The 20,704-nt window shown below is 41.3% G+C and overlaps 1 protein-coding gene across 4 annotated transcripts in view; it reads left to right on the top strand.

Annotated features, from left to right (window-relative positions):
• The window catches only part of LOC103357791 (dedicator of cytokinesis protein 9), an 83,047-nt gene extending 63,332 nt beyond the window's left edge, over nt 1-19,715 (top strand). For 2 of the 4 annotated variants that reach the window (XM_008282499.1, XM_008282497.1), the window contains exons 24-53: nt 788-903; nt 1,771-1,840; nt 1,930-2,055; nt 2,148-2,219; nt 3,132-3,278; nt 3,416-3,499; nt 3,628-3,739; nt 4,836-5,014; nt 5,099-5,215; nt 6,291-6,402; nt 6,487-6,620; nt 8,066-8,180; nt 8,273-8,339; nt 8,425-8,472; nt 9,162-9,298; nt 10,102-10,217; nt 10,351-10,488; nt 10,579-10,761; nt 11,202-11,315; nt 11,447-11,662; nt 11,914-11,971; nt 12,079-12,185; nt 13,464-13,586; nt 13,697-13,810; nt 15,120-15,266; nt 15,351-15,561; nt 16,267-16,457; nt 16,550-16,650; nt 16,746-16,884; nt 18,529-19,715. In XM_008282499.1, coding sequence (XP_008280721.1) covers nt 788-903; nt 1,771-1,840; nt 1,930-2,055; nt 2,148-2,219; nt 3,132-3,278; nt 3,416-3,499; nt 3,628-3,739; nt 4,836-5,014; nt 5,099-5,215; nt 6,291-6,402; nt 6,487-6,620; nt 8,066-8,180; nt 8,273-8,339; nt 8,425-8,472; nt 9,162-9,298; nt 10,102-10,217; nt 10,351-10,488; nt 10,579-10,761; nt 11,202-11,315; nt 11,447-11,662; nt 11,914-11,971; nt 12,079-12,185; nt 13,464-13,586; nt 13,697-13,810; nt 15,120-15,266; nt 15,351-15,561; nt 16,267-16,457; nt 16,550-16,650; nt 16,746-16,884; nt 18,529-18,654 — 3,720 coding nt within the window. In that variant the 3' untranslated portion in view covers nt 18,655-19,715. Of the gene's footprint in view, nt 1-787; nt 904-1,770; nt 1,841-1,929; nt 2,056-2,147; nt 2,220-3,131; nt 3,279-3,415; nt 3,500-3,627; nt 3,740-4,835; nt 5,015-5,098; nt 5,216-6,290; nt 6,403-6,486; nt 6,621-8,065; nt 8,181-8,272; nt 8,340-8,424; nt 8,473-9,161; nt 9,299-9,550; nt 9,595-10,101; nt 10,218-10,350; nt 10,489-10,578; nt 10,762-11,201; nt 11,316-11,446; nt 11,663-11,913; nt 11,972-12,078; nt 12,186-13,463; nt 13,587-13,696; nt 13,811-15,119; nt 15,267-15,350; nt 15,562-16,266; nt 16,458-16,549; nt 16,651-16,745; nt 16,885-18,528 lie in introns of all 4 variants that reach the window. The other 2 variants (XM_008282500.1, XM_008282498.1) reach the window with 1 other exon arrangement.
• The last annotated feature ends 989 nt before the right edge of the window (nt 19,716-20,704 follow it).

Consider the following 20,704-nt stretch of genomic DNA (forward strand, 5'->3'; position numbering starts at 1 on the left):
TGGCTTGCAGGGATGCATAAAATGAAGGAATAAAGTCTGACCAGAATGACATCTGAGACTTTTTGAATTACTCCAAAGAAAGGTCTGGTGTCTGGCTCATATTCACCATGAAGCCACAAACAGTCACACTTGTTTGGGGCCGTATCACATGGTGATTAATGTTCTGTTTGAGTTGTAGCTTCCCAACAGCGCATCCTCCTGGACAGTTTGTGCAGAGCCTGTGTCTTTCCCCTTTTTTTTTTTTTTGACAGCATTTTTTTACCTGCGACAATTCGGCTGATGCCAGTAAATCTGTGATGGTGCTGGGAGCTTGTTTATCACTTTTTCCATCACTCACTCTCAGTTCATGAGAATCTCAGTTTACTCTTCCCCTGGTGAACATTGACACCGAGAGCAGCATTTGGTCCAGCGCATCTCTTGGGTTCTAATCTAAACACAGCAGTGAACACGAACAATAGCCAGAGGGTCAAACAGCAGGTCAGCCGTGCTAACTGGCAACTCGCCAAATTACTTGGCAGCCTCGTGTTGGTTTCCTGTTCACAGATGCACCAGAGTCTACACACTACCATGTTCCAGGCACTGGAGCATGCAGTGTGGGTGATTAGCACGCTGTTGTTCACTCATGTTCTCCTGCTGTTATTATTGGATCAGGCTCCTCACAAGACATTCTCTATTAACCTTTCGTGCTCTTTTCAGAAGTGTTGACATTTTCCACCTTGATTCTCTTCATTTTACATGATGTAATTGAACTCCTCGTGAGCATGTGTTTGTGATGTTTTGCTCTCAGAGTCTGCATGCCATGGAGAGTCATGTGATGATCAAGTTCCTGCCCACCACCCTCAACCAGCTGTTCAGGGTCCTGACCAGTGCCACCCAAGAGGACGTGGCAGTCAACGTCACCAGGTACCTACAGTGTTTCTTTAGAATATAGTAAATTCAAGGATGAAATATCGGATTTCACCGCTCATGTAAACCAAATTCATTTAGATCAAAGAGTCCATATTATGCTTTTGCTCCCTTAGTGTGCTTCAGCTTTTTTGCACATAAAAGCCATGCAAGCTTGCAAAGCCCAACGCCCACACCAAAAGGAGTTATTCTCCTTCATAGAAAACGCTGCTCCTTACCTGCACAATACCTCTCATTTAAAGTCCAGGCCTTTCCTCCATTTACATCCCCGTGTAACATATTTGTACAGCGCCTGCCTAGCAACTAGTTTGGCACACCCTCAAACAAAAAATCTGAGCTAGGGTTACAGTAGGTAACCAATGTTATCTCGCTTTGGCCCGGTCAGCTAACCAATCAGAGCACACTGGGCTTTTTGGCAGGCAGGCCTCAAGGAGACAGAAATTTTCACAGAGTGTTAAGATAGAGGGTGAGAAGAAGTGTTACAGCAGTACACAGCACGAGAAAAATAGTGTGTTTTTTGAACATTAAGGCATGTAAAGCACAAGATTAAGCATGTTATTCTTGTAGGCCCCAAACACAACATTAATATTACATAAAGCTGTAAATGTGTATAATATGGACTTGTTAAAATTGTTGACTGAGATAAAAACAGTAATGAATGAAGGTCTGACACCTAAAACATCATTAAGTAAGTACAAGTGTGCAGGATTAATTGTTTTTTTACAGTCAGAGTTTTTAATCTGACACACCTACCTGTGCAGAACTTGGATTATGTTGTGAGTGCAGAATTTGTGTTTTTAAACTTTCAATGAAACCTGAACCATTACCTAATGTGTGCCTTCCTCTTTCATTGTTTCCTTTCAGGGTCATGATTCACATCGTAGCCCAGTGCCACGAGGAAGGATTGGAGCACTACCTTAGGTCTTATGTGAAGGTAACTTTATATACCGTATACCACACCCATCTTTATATTTTATTTAAAGTACATTCTGTTTTTGACCTGTCTGTCTGGGCATGTGTCAGTTTGTATTCAAGACTGAGCCGTACACGTCCTCCACAACTCGAAGTGTACACGAGGAGCTGGCAAAAGCCATGACCGCAATCCTGAAACCCTCCACTGACTTCCTCACAAGTAACAAGCTGCTTAAGGTAACATATTTGTACCTTTTTAAAGGCTTCCACAGTGTGTAGTTATAACTGAGGTGAACTCTGACTCTGACTGACGTTTGTCTGCCCTGCAGTACTCCTGGTATTTCTTTGAAGCCTTAGTCAAGTCCATGGCTCAGTACTTGATTGAGAGCTGTAAAGTGAAGGTAAGTTTGCCACAACATGTGTGTTTGACTCAGAGGTGTCTGCTCGTGTCTGCTTTATTACAGTTTAGCTTCTTCGCTGCAGTTTACGACATGCCAAGTCTTGTGGACAGCCACAGTACCACAGTCACAGTATTATGTATCCACAGTCTCTGCCACACTGCTGTGCAGTTTAATTGCCGGCATTTGTTCGAACCCCATAAGCAACCACATCCCTGTGTTTAACCTCCGGCGGCACAATGCGAAGGCCACAGTGGAAGCCAGTAAATGCACAACAAGAGAAGTTTATGTCAGACTGGAAACTGTGAGATCCTGTCGTTTAAAGCATGAGTCAGGCGATATTCTGTATTTTTATCATTGTCATAAAATGCCACAAAAAAACAGTAATGAGTCTGTTTCTCAGGACTCTCCGATTTCTTTCCTTGTGTGGCACATTCAACCCCAAACATTTTCATTGGTAACAAATTGGTTACATATGTGCATATCTTTATTTTCAAAATTTTCAAATAATTTGCTGAAGTAGTTGGTCTCTGTAATTGTTTGCATAAATTACTCAAACGGTAGAAAATTGTGCTTTTGTTGGGGACCATTTTCTGTCAGGGATTAATATATATGTCCTGTCTGTATTTATCAAAGCAGGATGTTGTTAGTGAGATTGATGCAGACCACAGTGCCCATGTTTATTGTACTGAAGGAATATAATGATTTAATATCAGCTGTGTTCTATAGTACAGGGAAATATATACCAGGACTTGACTAAACAGAGAATGTTGTTAGTCGGACCAGTTTCCTGTTGGTTTCTTTTCATTGGATTTCGTTGACTGTAGTAAAAAATATCAAATATCACTCGACTTATCTATTAAACAGTGGTGTGTTTGTCGTACAGTAACATGTGTATAAACATCTGCCCTTCAGCTGTCTAGGAATCAGCGCTTCTCAGCATCCTTCCAGCACACTGTGGAGACTTTGGTCAACATGATGATGCCCCACATCACTCAGAAGTACAAGGACAACCTGGATGCCGCTCGAAATGCCAACCACAGCCTGGCAGTCTTCATCAAGGTCGGGATCCACGCTTTCTGTATCTCGCCTGGCGCCATGTGTTCAGTATGCACTGACTGGTGTACACAATGATTTCATTCTTGTTTCCTAGAAATCATGACATAATAATGAATTGCTTTCCCTCCTTCGTTCTGCAGCGTTGCTTCAACCTGATGGACAGAGGCTTTGTGTTCAAGCAGATTAACAACTATGTCAACTGTTTTATGCCCGGAGACCCAAAGGTACACTGACGATACAAACGGCTTTTATAGAAACAGACTGCATGACGAAAATGTGATCTATAGAGCAAAATCTTGCAATGTTGTATTCAAGATGCCAGTCTAACTTTTGTTTTTTTTTTTTAATGCAGACTCTGTTTGAGTTCAAGTTTGAGTTCCTGCGCGTTGTGTGCAACCACGAGCACTACGTCCCCTTAAACCTGCCCATGCCATTTGGAAAAGGGAGGATATTGAGATTTCAAGGTGAGAAGATAAACTAATTCATCCCTTGGTCAAGCTCCAAGCCTAATGGCAGCTTAAGTGTGCTTGCCAGTGTGCTTACATCGCCTGTGTTTAAGAAGAATAGTGAAGTCAAATATATTGTTGTATTGTTAAAAGCCAACTAATGAAGTTGTTCCAACCAAGAGAGATTTCTGAATTTTTCTTGTGTTAGTTTAATAAATTTCAGCTTTATTTGTTTTATTATGTTACAGAATGTATTTTTTTTTCTCTCTCAATTAGCTTTATTATCTCCAAATGATACAGTGGAGTCATATGATACTCCAGTAGGTAGGTGCAAGGTGTGCTGTCTGCATGTCATCTCAAAAAAAACGACAGATTTCAATCTGGTTCTTCATCCATGAGGAGAAAGTTTCAAATTCCCTCTAAAATCTTCACCCTGTCAGCTATCTTTCAGCTTTCCTACAAACTGGGTTTTGTGGGTGACGTAAAGTATTTATCCCTTTTTAGGATATAATACTGTCAGGTTATCAGTTGTAAACATACTTTTATGAGAGGAAGTTGCCTCTATGTGCAGGTGTGGACCATTAGCTATGCTGGTAGTTTCTCTCTGTCTTGAAGTGGTTTGGGTGGTCTGTGATAAGTGATGACATTATTTTCCGTCACTCCTACCAAATCAGACGTCTTTTTAACGCCTGCATGCTCGAAATGCAGGTTTTAAAAAGATCAAAGTCGACGAAAAGATGTGTTTGATTACAGGCGTTTGGGGAATCTTTGTGTGTGTGATTTGGGATTTCTTCACTCATCTCGAACACCATCCGCGAACAGCTGCTGCTGTTCAGTCACCGACCGTAATCCTGTTTGTCTTTTCACACTGTCGGCGTAGAACAGCAGCTCAGTCACACTGTGTTAATCTGTGAGACATGAAAGCTTTGGCTCGTCTTTCTTTCCCTCCTATAGACTGATGATAAGTAATGGGAATCATTTGCGCTCTCTAAGTTTTCATGCTGGATACAATCACTATGTATCGACCACATTTTCATCTTTTCACATGCTTCATTTACTTCTCTCGTAAGTCAGTCCTAATCTCCTCATCGTCCTCTTCCTCTGCCCCCCCCAGACCTCCAGCTGGATTACTCGCTGACAGATGACTTCTGTAAGAATCACTTCCTGGTCGGGCTGCTGCTCAGGGAGGTCAGTGCAGCTCTGCAGGAGTTCAGGGAGATTCGTCAGATATCCATCCAGGTGCTGAAGAACCTCATGATGAAGCACACATTTGATGACCGCTACACCTCCAAGGTAAGAGTTTGTCTTCATACTTCCATCTGCTGCATTTTAAGTTTTGGGATGTTGAGACACTGAATTGATTCATTTGTTTTTTAGAGCCAGCAGGCCAGAATGGCCACCCTGTATTTGCCGTTGTTTGGTCTGCTTCAAGAGAACGTCAACAGGCTGAACGTGAAGGAAGTATCACCGTTTCCCATCAACCACTCCAGCAATGTAAGGGAGCCACCTAGTGGTTTCTTCTGAGTGTTCATGCTATTTTAGTCATAGCACAGCTGTACAACCTCAAACATGCACTTTAAATGATGTGCAATTCACAAACAGAAGGAAAATCATAGTAATACATTTATAAAAGGGGGGGAAAAAGAAAACATGGAGGCTTCAACAGTCTAAGATGATGAGTTATCAACCTCTAACTTGTTCATTTCACACATGCAACGTGTCCTAAAAAAGAGCCTTTTGTGACATAATTCAAGAGTCTGTGAAAACCATTAACAGTTCACAGCATTGCATGTGACGGATCAGACAGCAATAATAAATGTTTCTATATATATTCAAATAAAAATGCAACATACGTCTGTATAGAGGCACATTTACGCAGCAGTCAATAGTAAAGCCCAAAATAGCAGATTTTCTACATAAGCAATCTATATAGTTTACGACATCCTTTGAAGTTGGACTCTGAGTTCAGACAGGAACAAACTTTATAGAGGAAAAAAAAAAACGACATGTGGATGTATGTACAGAGTTGATAAAAATAAAACAAATGATAAAATTACATAACAGACAAAGAGAAACACGCAACAAGGATGTGAACCCAGGAAAAGGGATCAGTTTATGTTGTATTTTCTGTCATATTATAGTCTTTAATAATGTTTATTTGGGTGGAACTGAACCTAAACATTCAGGCCAACCACTGAAGTAGGCAAGAAATGGACTTTAAATATCTCTTTGTTTAATATTCCAGTTAGATTATATCAGATTTTTCATGTGCAGAACTTTATTCAGGATTTAAACTGTAGCCTGGATTCTATGTAAGCATGAGATGTCATAAACAAATATATAGGATGCCATTTTTAAGCTATTAGCATTCCATAATAAATTGCTGCAATCTTCAGAAAAGTTAAAATCTGCTCCTCATTTTGACGACCACCCTAAGTAATTCCTAGATCTGGAAAGAATTCTACATCAGACATGTTTAAACAGTTCTTATCAAAACTTTTGGAGTTTAGTACCAATGAGCTCGGTGTCAGTGTGTGTCCATTAAACTTTTAAATTCTCTCTCATTCAGAATGGACGAGACGATTCACTCCTTACCAACGCTTTGATGACGCCTCCCCGGTCCAGCACCTTCCTGGACACCAGTTTGCACAAAGATGTATTTGGAGTTATATCTGGCACCGGTGAGTGAAGAGACGAAGGCGAAAAACTTTTAAAAAGGCATTTTATTTTCAAATGAACATGCTTATTTTTATTCTTTACCACAGCTTCACCTCACGCGGCGTCCACTCCCAACATTAACTCCGTGCGCCACGCAGACTCTCGTGGCTCGCTCATCAGCACCGATTCTGCCAACAGCCTGCTGGAGAGGAACAACGACAAGGGCAACTCTCTGGACAAGGTACATGTCAGCAGGTGGTGCAAGATCCCTGCAACATTTATTAGAAATGGCATTTAGGCTTTCTGTGACATGCTTATATAACGTCCATTTTTACTGCGGTGCTTTGGGCACGTCAGAGTTCCCCTGGTGATTGCAAAAAGTTGCCACAGAAAGTCTCTCTTTGTTAACTTGTACTATTAACTCCCCCCCCATCCCCGCCCTCACCGTACGGCTGGCCGTGACAGACGGAGAAGTTTGTACGGCGACACTCTGTCAATATCCTGCGCTTCTTTACGGAGACTGAGGAGTCCATGCTCTCCATGCGCACCAAGCGTGCCACCATGGACTTCTCCCTGCTCACTGTCCCCTGTGTGCCAGAGAGCGACCCGCACTCCAGCATTTCACTTCAAGTACAGAAACGCCTCCTTCCTTCACACAGTCAGCCTCCCCTCCTAGTGTCCCATCTGGGAATGATAGTGGTGTGTGAGAGTGTCCTAGTGCCCTGAACTCCAAGCCCTTTTCTTTGCCAGAAGATTCTCAGGCTTTGTCCTGTTTTGTTCTCTGGTCCTGTACAGCAGACCTGTTGTATCACAGGGCCTCACAGGGGTTTGTCTTTTTTTTTTTTCCAGATGTGGATGCATGCCTGAGGGATTTCTCAATTTCGAGTTCCTCCCATGTGTGCTGTGTGATTTTTTTTCTCTCACTCTGATAAACAGTCTGAACTTCAGTCTGAGGAGAGGCCCGTTAAACCACAAAGAGCTGGATTTTTACTGTCTGTGCTGCTGTGTTTCATCTTCTTTTGTTTTTTTTTTTTATCTGTGATGGGTTTAAACTTCTGACATAAATTGTGTAAAAGCATAAGGGGACAGGAGACAACCAAAGTAAAAGCAACCTAACAATATTTCTGTTTTTGCTGAAAGCTCTTAAAAAAACACAAGTGCACCACAGCTTTAAAGTTTATATCCAGCCTTGTCAGGGAAACTAAATTTAGCCTTAAAGTTCTCCAACTCTGCAAAACGCCCTTTAAAAAACCAAAGCAATAGCCTCATGCTTTCCATGAAGTCATCCCCAGTCATGGTCTAGACTAACTGCTGGCAAAGGAACACGCTTGGTATATGGCCAACCCCTTGCTGTGGTAGCGCTGTTGCTCCATTTCTTTGGTTCTGTTTTCCCCCTCTGCTCGCTGCATCAGCTGGGTTAAATGCTGTTTGTTGAATGTCACTTTTTCCAGCGTCTGAGTGAATGAGTCCACTAGTGTAGCTTCACTGCTGTGTCCCAGACGTTCAGAAAAGCTCATAATAGTCAGAAATACTATTTAAGTCAGTATAAAAGGTAAATGTCTCTTTTGGATAAACAAGAATAAAGTTTATTCTGAGGCAGCAGAACGAGCTAGAGCCGAGGCCAAGAGGACCTGGCAGGACTGTGTATTTATCTGTCTGTGCCTGACCGACCCGTTTGTCCCTCAGCACCAGCCTGCCTCCACCTTGGGAAGCACCCTGCTGCGATGTGATAAACTGGACCAGGCAGAGATCAAGAGCCTCCTCATGTGTTTCTTACATGTTCTCAAAAGCATGTCTGAGGGTAAAAAATCTCTTTTCCACACTGTCTTCATGTCTGATGTACAAACACAGTCGACAAATTCTCTCTACAGTGTCTATCTCTGTCTCTTGCAGATGCTCTGTTCACTTATTGGAACAAGGCTTCCTCTGCTGAGCTCATGGACTTCTTCACTTTAGTCGAGTAAGATGACTTAAACAGAACACCCTGATGTTATATGTTAGTGCTGCTGAAAAATGATTTTTTTTTTCCCCACTTGTTTTCTCAGAGTGTGCCTCCATCAGTTCAGATACATGGGCAAGAGATACATCGCGAGGTAATGCTGTTGTCATTGATCAAGGATTTCAAGCTTATAGAAACCTGCTCTTTATACCCAACATAACACATCAGGATGATGCATCTGTTTGTTAACTTTGTTTTAGATTATCCAGGGTTATTGTTAATATCTGTGACTATTGATGTTTCAGCACAGTTATTTGAAATTGAATTAAAATGTACCGACTGTACTCTATTTGGGGGCTCTGGCCTCGACTCCCAGAGTGCTTTGAGTGTTCACTCTCTCTAACCCCCCACCACTGTTTCTATCTCTATTCACCTAAACGCTGGCAAGTTTAACATAATGAAATAAAACCTGGCTCCTGCCCTCTCCTGCTTGGGTAAGCCTCAAGGTGGACCTGACCTTCTCAGACTAATTGCATGAAATCTGCTCATCTTGGAAACGTTGCAGTGCTGTGACACTTCTCTAAATTCACCGCTTGTCTCATTCTGCATGGCTTAAGAACTCTAACTCAATGCTGCTTTGATTATTGTCCTCATAACCAATCTAAACCTCATAAGCTTTCTGGATTTTTTTAATTCTTTTTTTATTTTTTTAACTCATTTAGGTGCTAGTGACGCCACTCGAGCGTGTGAAATGCTGTAATGTTTCACCCCTAACCTGCTTCACTAACTCTGGCTCTGCTGGTAGTCGGCCCTTCATCTAACATTGTCCTGTTTCCTCATCAGGAACCAGGATGGGGCAGGACCCGTAGCACATGAGCGGAAGTCTCAGACTCTGCCTGTGTCCCGTAACAGGGCGGGAATGATGCATGCCCGCTTACAGCAGCTCAGCAGCCTGGATAACTCATACACTTTTAACCACAGTAAGTGCGCCATACTGTACCATTGAGCAAACATCCTCTATCCGAGGAACCCCCCGCCCTCCTCACCCTGTGTAGTCTGACTCCTCATGCTTTCCATCGTCATCTTCCTCCTCATCCTCTGTTTAAACCCAGCAAGAAGAAGTCAGTGATTTTTTTTTTTTTTAAACTGGGGCCGAGGAAGCTGTTGGGGCATTGGGGTTAAACTAGTTTTCTTACGTGGCATCATTTAATAAAATTTCTTTGTGTTTTCAGTGTAAGAAAGATTTCAAGTATTCTTGGAATATCTGTAGACCATGGTAAGAATGTATCAAGTTGGCAGGAAGTTTGTTACTGGCTCTGTTCATTTGGTTGAGTTAAGAGCATGCGTATTTTTAATCTTCTCATCCCTCTGCCCAGCTCATCTGCCCTCAACTTTATTTTACATTTCGCTCTGTGAAAGCCATCAGTGTAAAATATGAAGGGTTTCATTCCAAAACTCAATGCAGCTGGAATTTCCTTCAGAAATAGAAAATTCTAATTATTGCTCTCTAACTAAAGCTATATCTTTCCAACCAATCACAATTCATCTGATAAAGATTTGTTGACTTCTCAGTTGTGAGTAATAATTGGCTTTAGTTTGGAATGAAACTTTCCAACATCATGAAATTTTCCATCTTTCAAGCGACGGCTTTGCCTTTAACATTAAGGATTCATATTTTGAGAGATGTGATATAAAATGATTAAATGTTCGCTTTTGGAGAACTTTGATATTGAGTGTGTCGACGGCGGTGAAAGAGCTACAGCTTTCTGTTGTGTCCTTTTAGCCTACAGTCACTCGGATGCAGACGTGTTAAATCAGTCGCTGCTGGAGGCCAACATTGCCACCGAAGTGTGTTTGACGGTCCTGGACACGCTCAGCATCTTCATCATGGGTTTCAAGGTAGCAGAGCCCAACACTCATCAGACGTTTACTGTATTTAAGTTTAAGTTTCTTTACTTTGTTTAGCATTATTTCGGAAGGTTTTAAGAAATAAGCGTTTGTCGGTTTCTGAGACGATCCTCTTTCTCCACAGACACAACTGTGCTCTGATCACGGCCACAGTCCACTCATGAAGAAAGTGTTTGAAGTCCACCTCTGCTTCCTGAGGATCAATCAGTCAGAAACGGCCCTCAAGCAGGTCTTCACTTCGTTGCGCACTTTCATCTACAAGGTGAGAAGGACTTTCGGTGCCTAATTTTTAATGTTTTTTTTAAATCAGTTTGTCTTGGCCTAAGCTGATCTTGTCGTCTTCACCCTCTAGTTCCCGTGCACGTTTTTTGAAGGCCGTGCAGACATGTGCGCTGCATTCTGCTACGAGATCTTGAAATGCTGCAACTCCAAGCTGAGCTCCATCCGCAGCGACGCAGCCCATCTGCTCTATTTCCTCATGAAGAGCAACTTTGACTACACGGGCCGCAAGTCTTTCGTCAGGACACACTTACAGGTGAGACAGCGCCTCGTATGTTAACATTATTTAACCCTCATGTTGAGGAAACCTGGAGACCTCAGGCCCCCTTTCAACACCTCAGAAAACACACTTACTGTTGTTTTAGCAGCTTAATTTTAGATCTATTTTCCTAATTTTCTGAGTTGCAAATAAACTGATGACATGTTACAGAAGTCTTACAGAACAATGACTCATTATTTCGTATTGTTTAAGGTAAAACAGAGTTGAACACAAAGCACACACGTATCATCCTAACTGTCACAACACAGTTATTTGTATGTAAATCAGTTTCTGGTTTATCTATGGGTTGGTTGATTTTCCTCATAATTATTATTTCCATACAAAGCAGCATTTTGGTCTGTATTATCCCCAAAAATGAGGAATGTCAACAAAAGTTAGACACTGGTTTATAACTACTGATCTTCCCTTTTCTTTAGGTGGTGATTGCTGTCAGTCAGTTGATAGCTGACGTCATTGGTATCGGAAGCACCCGCTTCCAGCAGTCTCTATCAATAATCAACAACTGTGCAAACAGTGATAAAACTATCAAGGTGAGGAACTGAATTATGTGCATAATTGAGTCATAGATCTGCTTATAGTTAAATTATTTACTGATTAAAAAATGTCTAAACCAAGCGAGCAGTGACATGGCTGACCTCGCTAACTCCATCCTCCTCAACAGAACACAGCTTTCCCGTCAGATGTAAAAGACCTGACCAAACGCATCCGAACAGTTTTGATGGCCACGGCTCAGATGAAGGAGCACGAGAGAGACCCGGAGATGCTGGTGGACCTGCAGTACAGCCTCGCTAAGTCGTACGCCAGCACACCCGAGCTACGAAAGACCTGGCTGGACAGCATGGCCCGAATCCATGTGAAGAACGGAGACCTATCAGAGGTCTGTGATGAGATGAACTCTCACCTGTCAGTAGCCAATTTAACATGTAACAAACCCACTTTAGGTTTGCGTCAGATGATAGATCTGTAGAATCTCAAATAATAAAGAACAGATTTACTTCATATTGCCCAGTTTATTGCGAGCTGATGTTTGTCTAGTGAGTGATGCTGACCAATAACATAATCAGTGCTGTTGTTGATGTTAGTGCTTATCATTCCTTATCTGACCTGAGTTGTTCGTGCTGTTTACAGGCGGCCATGTGCTACGTACACGTTGCAGCGCTTGTGGCAGAATACCTGCGGAGAAAAGGTGCCTCAGTAATCTATGATGTTTCTATTGCTTGCCAGACAGCCACTCTGTTTATTTTTTAAACTTATGTTAAGAAAGTTTTGTTAATCGTCTTTTGCTGTGTGCAGGCATGTTCAAGCAGGGCTGCTCAGCCTTCCGCGTTGTGACTCCAAACATTGATGAAGAAGCAGCAATGATGGAGGACGTCGGGATGCAGGATGTCCATTTTAATGAAGTACTTAAATCATTAATGTATACACATGATACAATAACATGTTTAATTTATTTTAAATCTGACTGCGCAGATGAACTAACTGAGAGTTTAAATGTGTAAAGGATTGTCGTGACCTGATTTTCAGATCATTTGATTAGATTTCTTAGAATTTTGCACTTTGTACCTCAGTATCAGCAATTAAATGATTAAAAAAACATTTAGCATCTTTAGATCTACAACAATTCAGTTCAATCCTCCGTGAAGCAATACCTTACTAAATCTTTGTTGTTGGAGATTTAATAGCTAACTTCCAAGATCTCAAATCAAATGCACACATCACATGAGCCTTAGAAACATATCCATCCATCCATCCATCCATTATCTATACACCGCTTTATCCTCATTAGGGTCGCGGGGGGGCTGGAGTCTATCCCAGCCGACTTAGGGCGAAGGCAGGGGACACCCTGGACAGGTCGCCAGTCTATCACAGGCGCCTAAAAACATATCACACTTTTAAAATTAAATCTAATTACTGCATATTTTTCTAATGAACCTTTTTGGGTGGGACAAAGTTTATGGTTTTCAGAATCGGAAAAAAAAGTGATAATGGGAGATGACCATTTTCTCTGTATCATGACCAATCAGATTTGTTGAAGTAGAATAGAGACACACACACACATTAGATTAGATTAGATTCCTTTATTGTCATTGTATACACAGAGCATACACAACCAGATTCAGATGCCCTTATGGAGACGGCAATACAAAATATACAAATAATGACATAAACAGTAAAAAATACAAAATAAACAGAAAAAATAGTGAAACAGTAAAAATACAAACCCATCCCCATATTTGCGATTCATACATATGTACATACAGAGTGCAGTGAATATAGAAGTTATTGCACAAATTTGAATATTACACATCACTAGTTATTGTGTATTTGATGATTATTGCACAGAGTTTAGGATGATGATTGCCCCGGGGGTAGAAGCTCGTAGTTGGTGCTCTGATGGTTCTGCATCTTCTCCGTGATGGGAGAAGATCAGATGTTATGTGTTTTATTAAATGCAGTCTTTACATTTATTTCAAAATAAAGATTACTTTGAAGAAGAGTTTTTGTTGTGCTAATGTAACCCTGCCTCCTCTAACTTTTCTAAGTGAAATTTCATTAGGGCCCTTATAGTCAGCACATTTCAATAAAATGAGCTGTTGACGTATCAAACACTTTCCATGTCAGCTTTATGTATTATGTAGCGTTAATCGACAGTTCTCCCCTGCTGTTTTTCCCCTCAGGATGTCCTAATGGAGCTGTTGGAGGAGTGTGCGGATGGGCTGTGGAAAGCCGAGCGTTACGAGCTCATCTCTGACATCTACAAGCTCATAATCCCCATTTATGAGAAGCGCAGGGACTTCGAGGTACGAACTCTCCTTATCAGGGGTTTTATTCACCCACGACGGTCCCCACTAATTTAGCCTGGTTCTTGACCTTTAACGTCTTTAAACTTCTGATGTGTTACTTTGCACAGAAACTGGCCCACCTGTATGACACGCTGCATCGCGCATACAGCAAAGTGACAGAAGTCATGCATACAGGCAAGAGACTGCTGGGCACGTACTTCAGAGTGGCTTTCTTTGGGCAGGTGAGTCGGCATAGTGTTTATTTGTCCTATTTACCGGCTATAATCTTTCAAACTTGATTCCACCAGAGAGCACAAATATTAATTCTACCGCTGGTGTTAATTAATATGAAGCATGGCAGCTGCTGCAGGGTTTTTTTTTTTTACAAAGCTTGACCACACGCAGTGGCATATTTTATGACCCGCTCTAATACACTTCTCTGCTCTTTCATCCTCTGTGAAGGCAGCGGTAAGTTGTGCAGTAGCGCCTCTGAGCAGCCTGAATCTCTGTGTGGTGTTGGTGCTGCCGTGATCCATTGCACTTCTCAGTCATAGTTTGCCGCTTCAAGTAACAGTAACAATCAGTCAACACTGCTGCTTTCTGTTCTGAGGACTGTGTTGCATGGCGCTCATTCACTTCAGCACTCATCTCCGTGTTTCTGCTTTTGTGTTGCAGACTATAGCTCGTTTTAGTACTGACCCTCGTCTTTTTTCTACAAATTATTTGTCCGGTGTGGCTGCATCCACTTGTGTTCTTTGACAGATGTTATGTCTACAGGTTCATGTTTTTCTTGACATTGTGGTCAGATGGTTGATGCAGTATTTGGAATTCATGTATTAGATTTATTTAGGTAGTTATGGAATAACAAAGATTTTATGTTTTGTGTTGTCCACACCCCTGTAGCAGTACCAGTTTACTGACTCAGAGGCTGAGGTAAATCAATATGAAAGCCCAAGTTGAGACTGCAGTGATGTTTTAGGCTGTGTTGTGCTCCTTCGCTAATGCAGTCGACGCCTTTTCATGTGCATTGCTTATCTCGTAGCCCTTTAACTCCTCCTCTACTCCAGCCTCTGTGTTGTGCTAATCATAGTAGGAAACCCTTGAAGGGCTAATAGCAGGATTCATCTCTCACAGGGTAAATGCATGGCTTCACCCATCTGTTCATGGGACTTTTTTTTTAACCATTTACATACAAGATAAAGAACTAATCTAAGTGCTCCCACTGACAGTGTGAACTCCGTGCCCCAACCTCTGTCCTTTGGTCTGTCTCACATCAATAAACTAACAATAGTGTTTTTTTCTGTATTTATTATTTTGTCTCTGTGATTTGACATTAGATAAAGGGTTGTGTGTCCTGGAGTCTGCCAAACAGCTCAGCTCAGAGCTGAGTCTTGAAACATTTTTTTCATTTATTGTCAATGTAGGAATGACTCCCACTCACAACCCATGTGTGGTTTGATGTGGTATTGTGTGGTTCTTTATATACTATTTTAGAAACCGCAGTGTTTCTTTTGTCTGTTCTGAACACTGAAATTATTTCGTCTTTCGTAGGGCTTTTTTGAAGATGAAGATGGCAAGGAGTACATCTACAAAGAGCCCAAATTCACCCCTCTGTCAGAGATATCTCAGAGACTCCTTAAGTTGTACTCGGACAAGTTTGGACAGGAGAACGTCAAGATGATTCAGGACTCTGGGCGGGTGAGATTTAGTTCACTTGTAATTTGCGACGAGCTTTGATTTTCTTCTAAAACATGATATCTTAATGGCATGTCTCCTGTGCAGATCAACCCCAAAGACCTGGACTCTAAGTACGCGTACATCCAAGTGACGCACGTGACTCCATACCTGGACGAGAAGGAGCTCGTCGACAGGAAGACGGACTTTGAAAAGAGTCACAACATCCGTCGATTTGTATTTGAGATGCCTTTCACCATATCAGGCAAAAAGCAAGGCGGCGTGGAGGAGCAGTGCAAACGCAGGACGATACTAACCAGTAAATGACCCTCTTTGCATTTATGTAGTAATGGCACACAAGATGAATGAAGGGATTTGTGGGATTTAGTTTGTAAATCAAATCGGTACTGCAAATTCAGCTGTTACCTGATTTTCAGTCTGGAGGTAGTGTTTTGTTTGATATATCTGAGCTAAACCCTGAATTAGACTTTAGAAAGTTACCTGAGTGGTTCAGTTGATGGCTTGTCAACTGATGTCAGCGTGCAAAATCAGTGGAGGTCAAGTTTACAGATAGTTTACATAATGAAGCTATAAATTAACTACAAGTTTTGCGTCTTTTGCATCCATTTTTGAAACAGCCCTAAAAGTAAGATGCTTTTATTTACTTTCCTTCGAAACCATGGCCATTTCCTAAGTTTATTTATTAACACATGAGAGCTGTCATGTTGGTTGTTTACTCATTGCATAACTCAGCAGAAAGTTCCGATAAATCGAAGATGTTGATTAGATTCTGAACATGTCAGCCATTTGTCAGGTACCTTATCTAATCACTGTTTCATTGTTTTATGGTGCAAAAGATGCAAAGGTTCAGCCTTATCTTTATGATGTGTGGCACTTTCATAGGATGTGCAGTCCACACGTAATTAGATCCTCAGCTGTGAAACCGAGGAAAGCATGTGCAAGAGGAAATAATCTAATAAGCAAATTGTTAACCCCTCTTCTCCCCGTTGTTTCTTTCCCACAGCCACACATTGTTTCCCCTACGTAAAGAAACGTATCGCAGTGATGTATCAGCACCACACTGATCTGAGCCCCATCGAGGTGGCCATCGACGAGATGAGCAAGAAGGTGGCGGAGATCAAACAGCTGTGCTCCTCCAGCGAGGTGGACATGATCCGTCTGCAGCTCAAACTGCAGGGCAGCATCAGCGTCCAGGTGCCTGCTTTAGAGTTACTGTAGACACATGTACTCACACCTGACATATGTAACAGCATTATAATGACAACAAAATACCATCCTCCCCTCAGGTCAATGCAGGACCTCTTGCATACGCCAGAGCTTTTCTGGACGATGCAAGCGCCAAGAAATACCCTGATAACAAGGTCAAACAGTTGAAAGAGGTCTTCAGGTGAGATATAAGGTGCTCAGAATGTGTGTCTGCAAAGCTTGATCAATTCAGTGTAATCTCCCTTTAAAACAAATTAACCCTATTTTTGTGAGCAGGCATTTCGTGGAGGCATGTGGCCATGGCTTGGGCATCAATGAGCGACTGATCAAGGAGGACCAACAGGAGTACCACGACGAGATGAAAGCCAACTACAGAGACCTCGCCAGAGAACTGTCCATCATCATGCACGAGCAAGTGAGTACATTAACGCTGCGGCCGCCGTTATGTAACCGACGTATCGATGTAATTACTTTGAGCGTTTGCTAATCTTCCATCTGTAATCTTCCTCTGAAGCAGGTCGTGGCAACTGAAGTAAACAGAGTGCCATTCATTATATGTCTGATAACGTGACGATGCACTCTTTGATAACGCCATTCTCTGTTTTTCCTTTGTGCTGACATGAGCAGATTTGATGGTAATGCAATAAGCGCCAGTATGCAGTAAAGATGGAGTTCTTATTTGTTGGTCCAGCCAGACAAACACATTCGAATTTACAGTAATTCTTAACCTGTGCTGATCATGCGATTGACATAAAAAGCATATATTAGACTGTAACACTTCTAGAATTTGTCCTATTTTGTCATAAACTATATTCCAAGCATTATTAAGAGTTCGTCCTCTATTCTCAGTTGCATTAAAAAAAAGAAAGTTGTTTAAACTGAGGCCTGTTTCCTGACTTAAAAGCACTGGATCGGTTGGCAAAGGTATCTGATCAGTTTGCACACAGTCTTATCTTTACAACCCTGAAATAAATAAGAAATCAACTGCATGTAAAATATCCTCACACAAGTCCACTGAACACCAGAATTCTCCTGATTTGGGCTGCATATAACCATTATTTGCATTATAGATAGACATGTTAATTATATTCTTGGTCACTCAACCAGAAAACAGTGGAAAAGAATCTTCCCAGTATCTTGTTTTGTCTAACTAATGCTGCACAACCAAATATATTTACTTTGCTAAACTATTAGAAAAAGGAAAGTAGTGAATACTCTTACTGAGAAGCCACTGTTGCATGAAAATGTGTTAATCAATTATCAAGTCAAATCAAATGTTATCTTAGTCCAGCTATTTCAGAAATCAGACAAACCTACACTCTGTCCCCTGAGCAGACGTGTCACAGCGTCTGGCTAGACCAACAATCACTTATTGGTTTATTTCTTTTGGCTTTTTTTTTTTGCATGTGTATACACTGTGCATGCATCCATGTACGCATATGTAGGACCATATGCATTTGTATGTGCATGAACGGCATGTGTATGTACATGCATCGGCATGTGTGTGCTTTAAAAAAAATAAAAATTTACTCTAGTTTTACAAGTTAGTCTTATGTCAGTTTTGGGTGGTGTTATGTGGATTGGTTGTTTTTACTTATTTTCTGTTTTCTGTATATGTTCATTTCCAGAATGGGTGCTGAGATGGCACCTTAAAGACATACGTTTTGGGAAATACACCGTCTAGAACTGTCTCTAATCTCTCTACAGTAAATATGAAACCGCAGCCAGAAGCTAGTTAGCTATCACAAAGGCTGGCAACAGGGAGGAAACAGCTGGCCTGGCCTTGTCCAAAGGCAACAAATAGTCTTGCACACAATCCATGTTAATTAGTGATCTATAGAGGTGCTGCATGGCAGGTTTCGTTACCTTTGGACAGAGCTAGCTCTTCCACCTGCTCTCACTTTGACTTCTGTCTGTATCAATCTCCTCATCAACTGTCAGCAAAAAAGATAATTAAAAAATGGGCTCGACTTGGAAAACATATTAGGATTCCAAAATGTGTTTTGTGACTGTTTGCTAAGACGGTCTTTTCCTCTCCCACACGCTCTCTTCCTTCCAGATCAGTCCAGTGGAAGATGGCATGAAGAGCGTCCTTCCAGATTCGCTACACATCTTTAACGCCATTAGCGGCACACCAACCAGTGCCACCATCCAGGGCATCCCCAGCTCATCCTCGGTGGTATGATGCTGGTCCGCCTTGACCTCCGAGCCCCTCCCTCCCCTGTACTCGCCAACCAAGCCATGCCAGTGATGCCATATTGTTGCTTCGGTCAGCTTAACGGGGGAAACTGATGGAAGAACATACAACTCTCTGCTTCTTTTTGCTGTCTGCCACCTCCCCTCCTCAGTCAGTCAACCATGAGCAAGGCACTGGACCTATTTAACATATACACAGGGCATGGTGGCTGCGCCGGGGATGGCCAGTTTCATTTCATGGGACGGAACGTGAGGTCAGACAGCAGAGGTGACGGGACTTTGTTCCCGCTTTATGGACGGACGTACTGTTTGATGGCCTCTTCACTTGTTTCTACCTGAAAAGACTGAGCAGTGTTTTCCACGGAGACATTCCTGTTGGGATTTTTTGATATGCATGTCACTACATTACACCCACAAACCCTCTCAACAGCCCGTTTTTTTGTTTATTTTGATAGTATTTCACATTGTGTTTTTTTTTTGTTTTTAAATGTACAGTATTCCTCTTTTATAAGCCACTGTATTGATGTCTTGATGAACAGTATATGCTGCATACATTGACACTCATCTCCCTGTACATGAAGTTATATTTCTACAAAAATGCAATTTTGCAAAAGGGCCTCCGATGTTGGCGTTTAACCTTAAATCACTTCAATGTCTTAGGATGGGAGAGTTTTTAAATATTTAAAGCCATTGCATACAACAAACAAAAAAAAAAGTGTATTCCAAGTTGTTTATTAATGTAAATAGAAAAAGGAGTGTGTGCAATATTTGCAAAGCATCTTGCTGTGTGGGGCTCATACACTGTAAAGATTATGTTCACCTTCTTGCCAAAGCGATAAGGTGTGGGGAAAAGACACTACGCCTACTGTGGAAGTAATATGAAGCTTGTACTATTTCATGTTTATTGAAATGTTCAAGAAAATTGTCTTATATTTGGGCAGCAATGTTTTTTTTTTTAAATCTTTATTTAACACAAAAGTCACTGTTCTGCTGTAAACAGAGATGTTCCCTATGCTTATCTTTTAAATAAAATACACTCGTTTCTCTGCACTCGTGACCCCTTATTTGTTTTTGCTCGTTTGATCGTGTGTTGTTCTCATATTTGGTTAAATTCTAGTTTTCTCATGAGCTTTTTATGAACTGAACATACATGACTTCCTATCTCCACTATCTCGTGTTCCCACCCATCATAAAAGCAATACGCAGTCAGCAGTGTGAAAGGCAGATCAAGGGCTAATAACAAGCAATAATACGTGAGCCATTCCCACTCCCACTAGTGAACAGAGAAGGACATATCATCAGCTGCTTCGCTGCAGGAACCTCAAAGGAATATCAAACTGCAGGAGAAGGCAGGCAGGCAGGCAGGCATCATGACAGGTGAGATAACAAACAATTATTTTTTTGTATGTGTGTTTCTTTTGTATATTGTAAATGTATAGAAAGCAAATATTCTAGTCCAGATCGTCCACACACATAACGGAAAAGTCACCACAAAGAAGAAAACTACACTAAATGTTTCTCTATTCAATCCTGAGACACTGGGAGAAGGAGATTTTTAATTTTTTTAAAATAAAAAACAACAACATGGAGGCAATTAATAGGCTGCTGTACTTGCGTCTTTTTTGTGAACTCTTGTTTAAATTGTCTTGCACGCAGATAAAAAGGATCCCGAAAAGAAGACGAAGAACAAAGGAAAGGTAAATAACACTCTTCGTTTGTCTAATTGTACAGTAAGAGAAATTTATAATTAATAGGAACATATCTCAACCTTCCGCTATGTGCACTGTCGTCACTGAATACCAACCACTGTATTGTAGTGTATAACTTTTAGTACTTAGTATGTTTTACTTATCTAATCCCATTTTATGCTACTATATACCTCAATTCTGCTTTGTCACAGAGAAAAACATTCTGCTTTTTCTTTACTACATTTAGTCCACGGCAGGTTAACTTCAGATTTACATTTATATTTTAAAACATCTATCAGTTTTATAAACTAGAATACATTTTAAATAGATTAACTGAAAGCATACATAGAA

Source organism: Stegastes partitus, unplaced genomic scaffold, assembly GCF_000690725.1.
Source record: "Stegastes partitus isolate 25-593 unplaced genomic scaffold, Stegastes_partitus-1.0.2 Scaffold274, whole genome shotgun sequence".
Classification (NCBI taxonomy): domain Eukaryota; kingdom Metazoa; phylum Chordata; class Actinopteri; family Pomacentridae; genus Stegastes; species Stegastes partitus.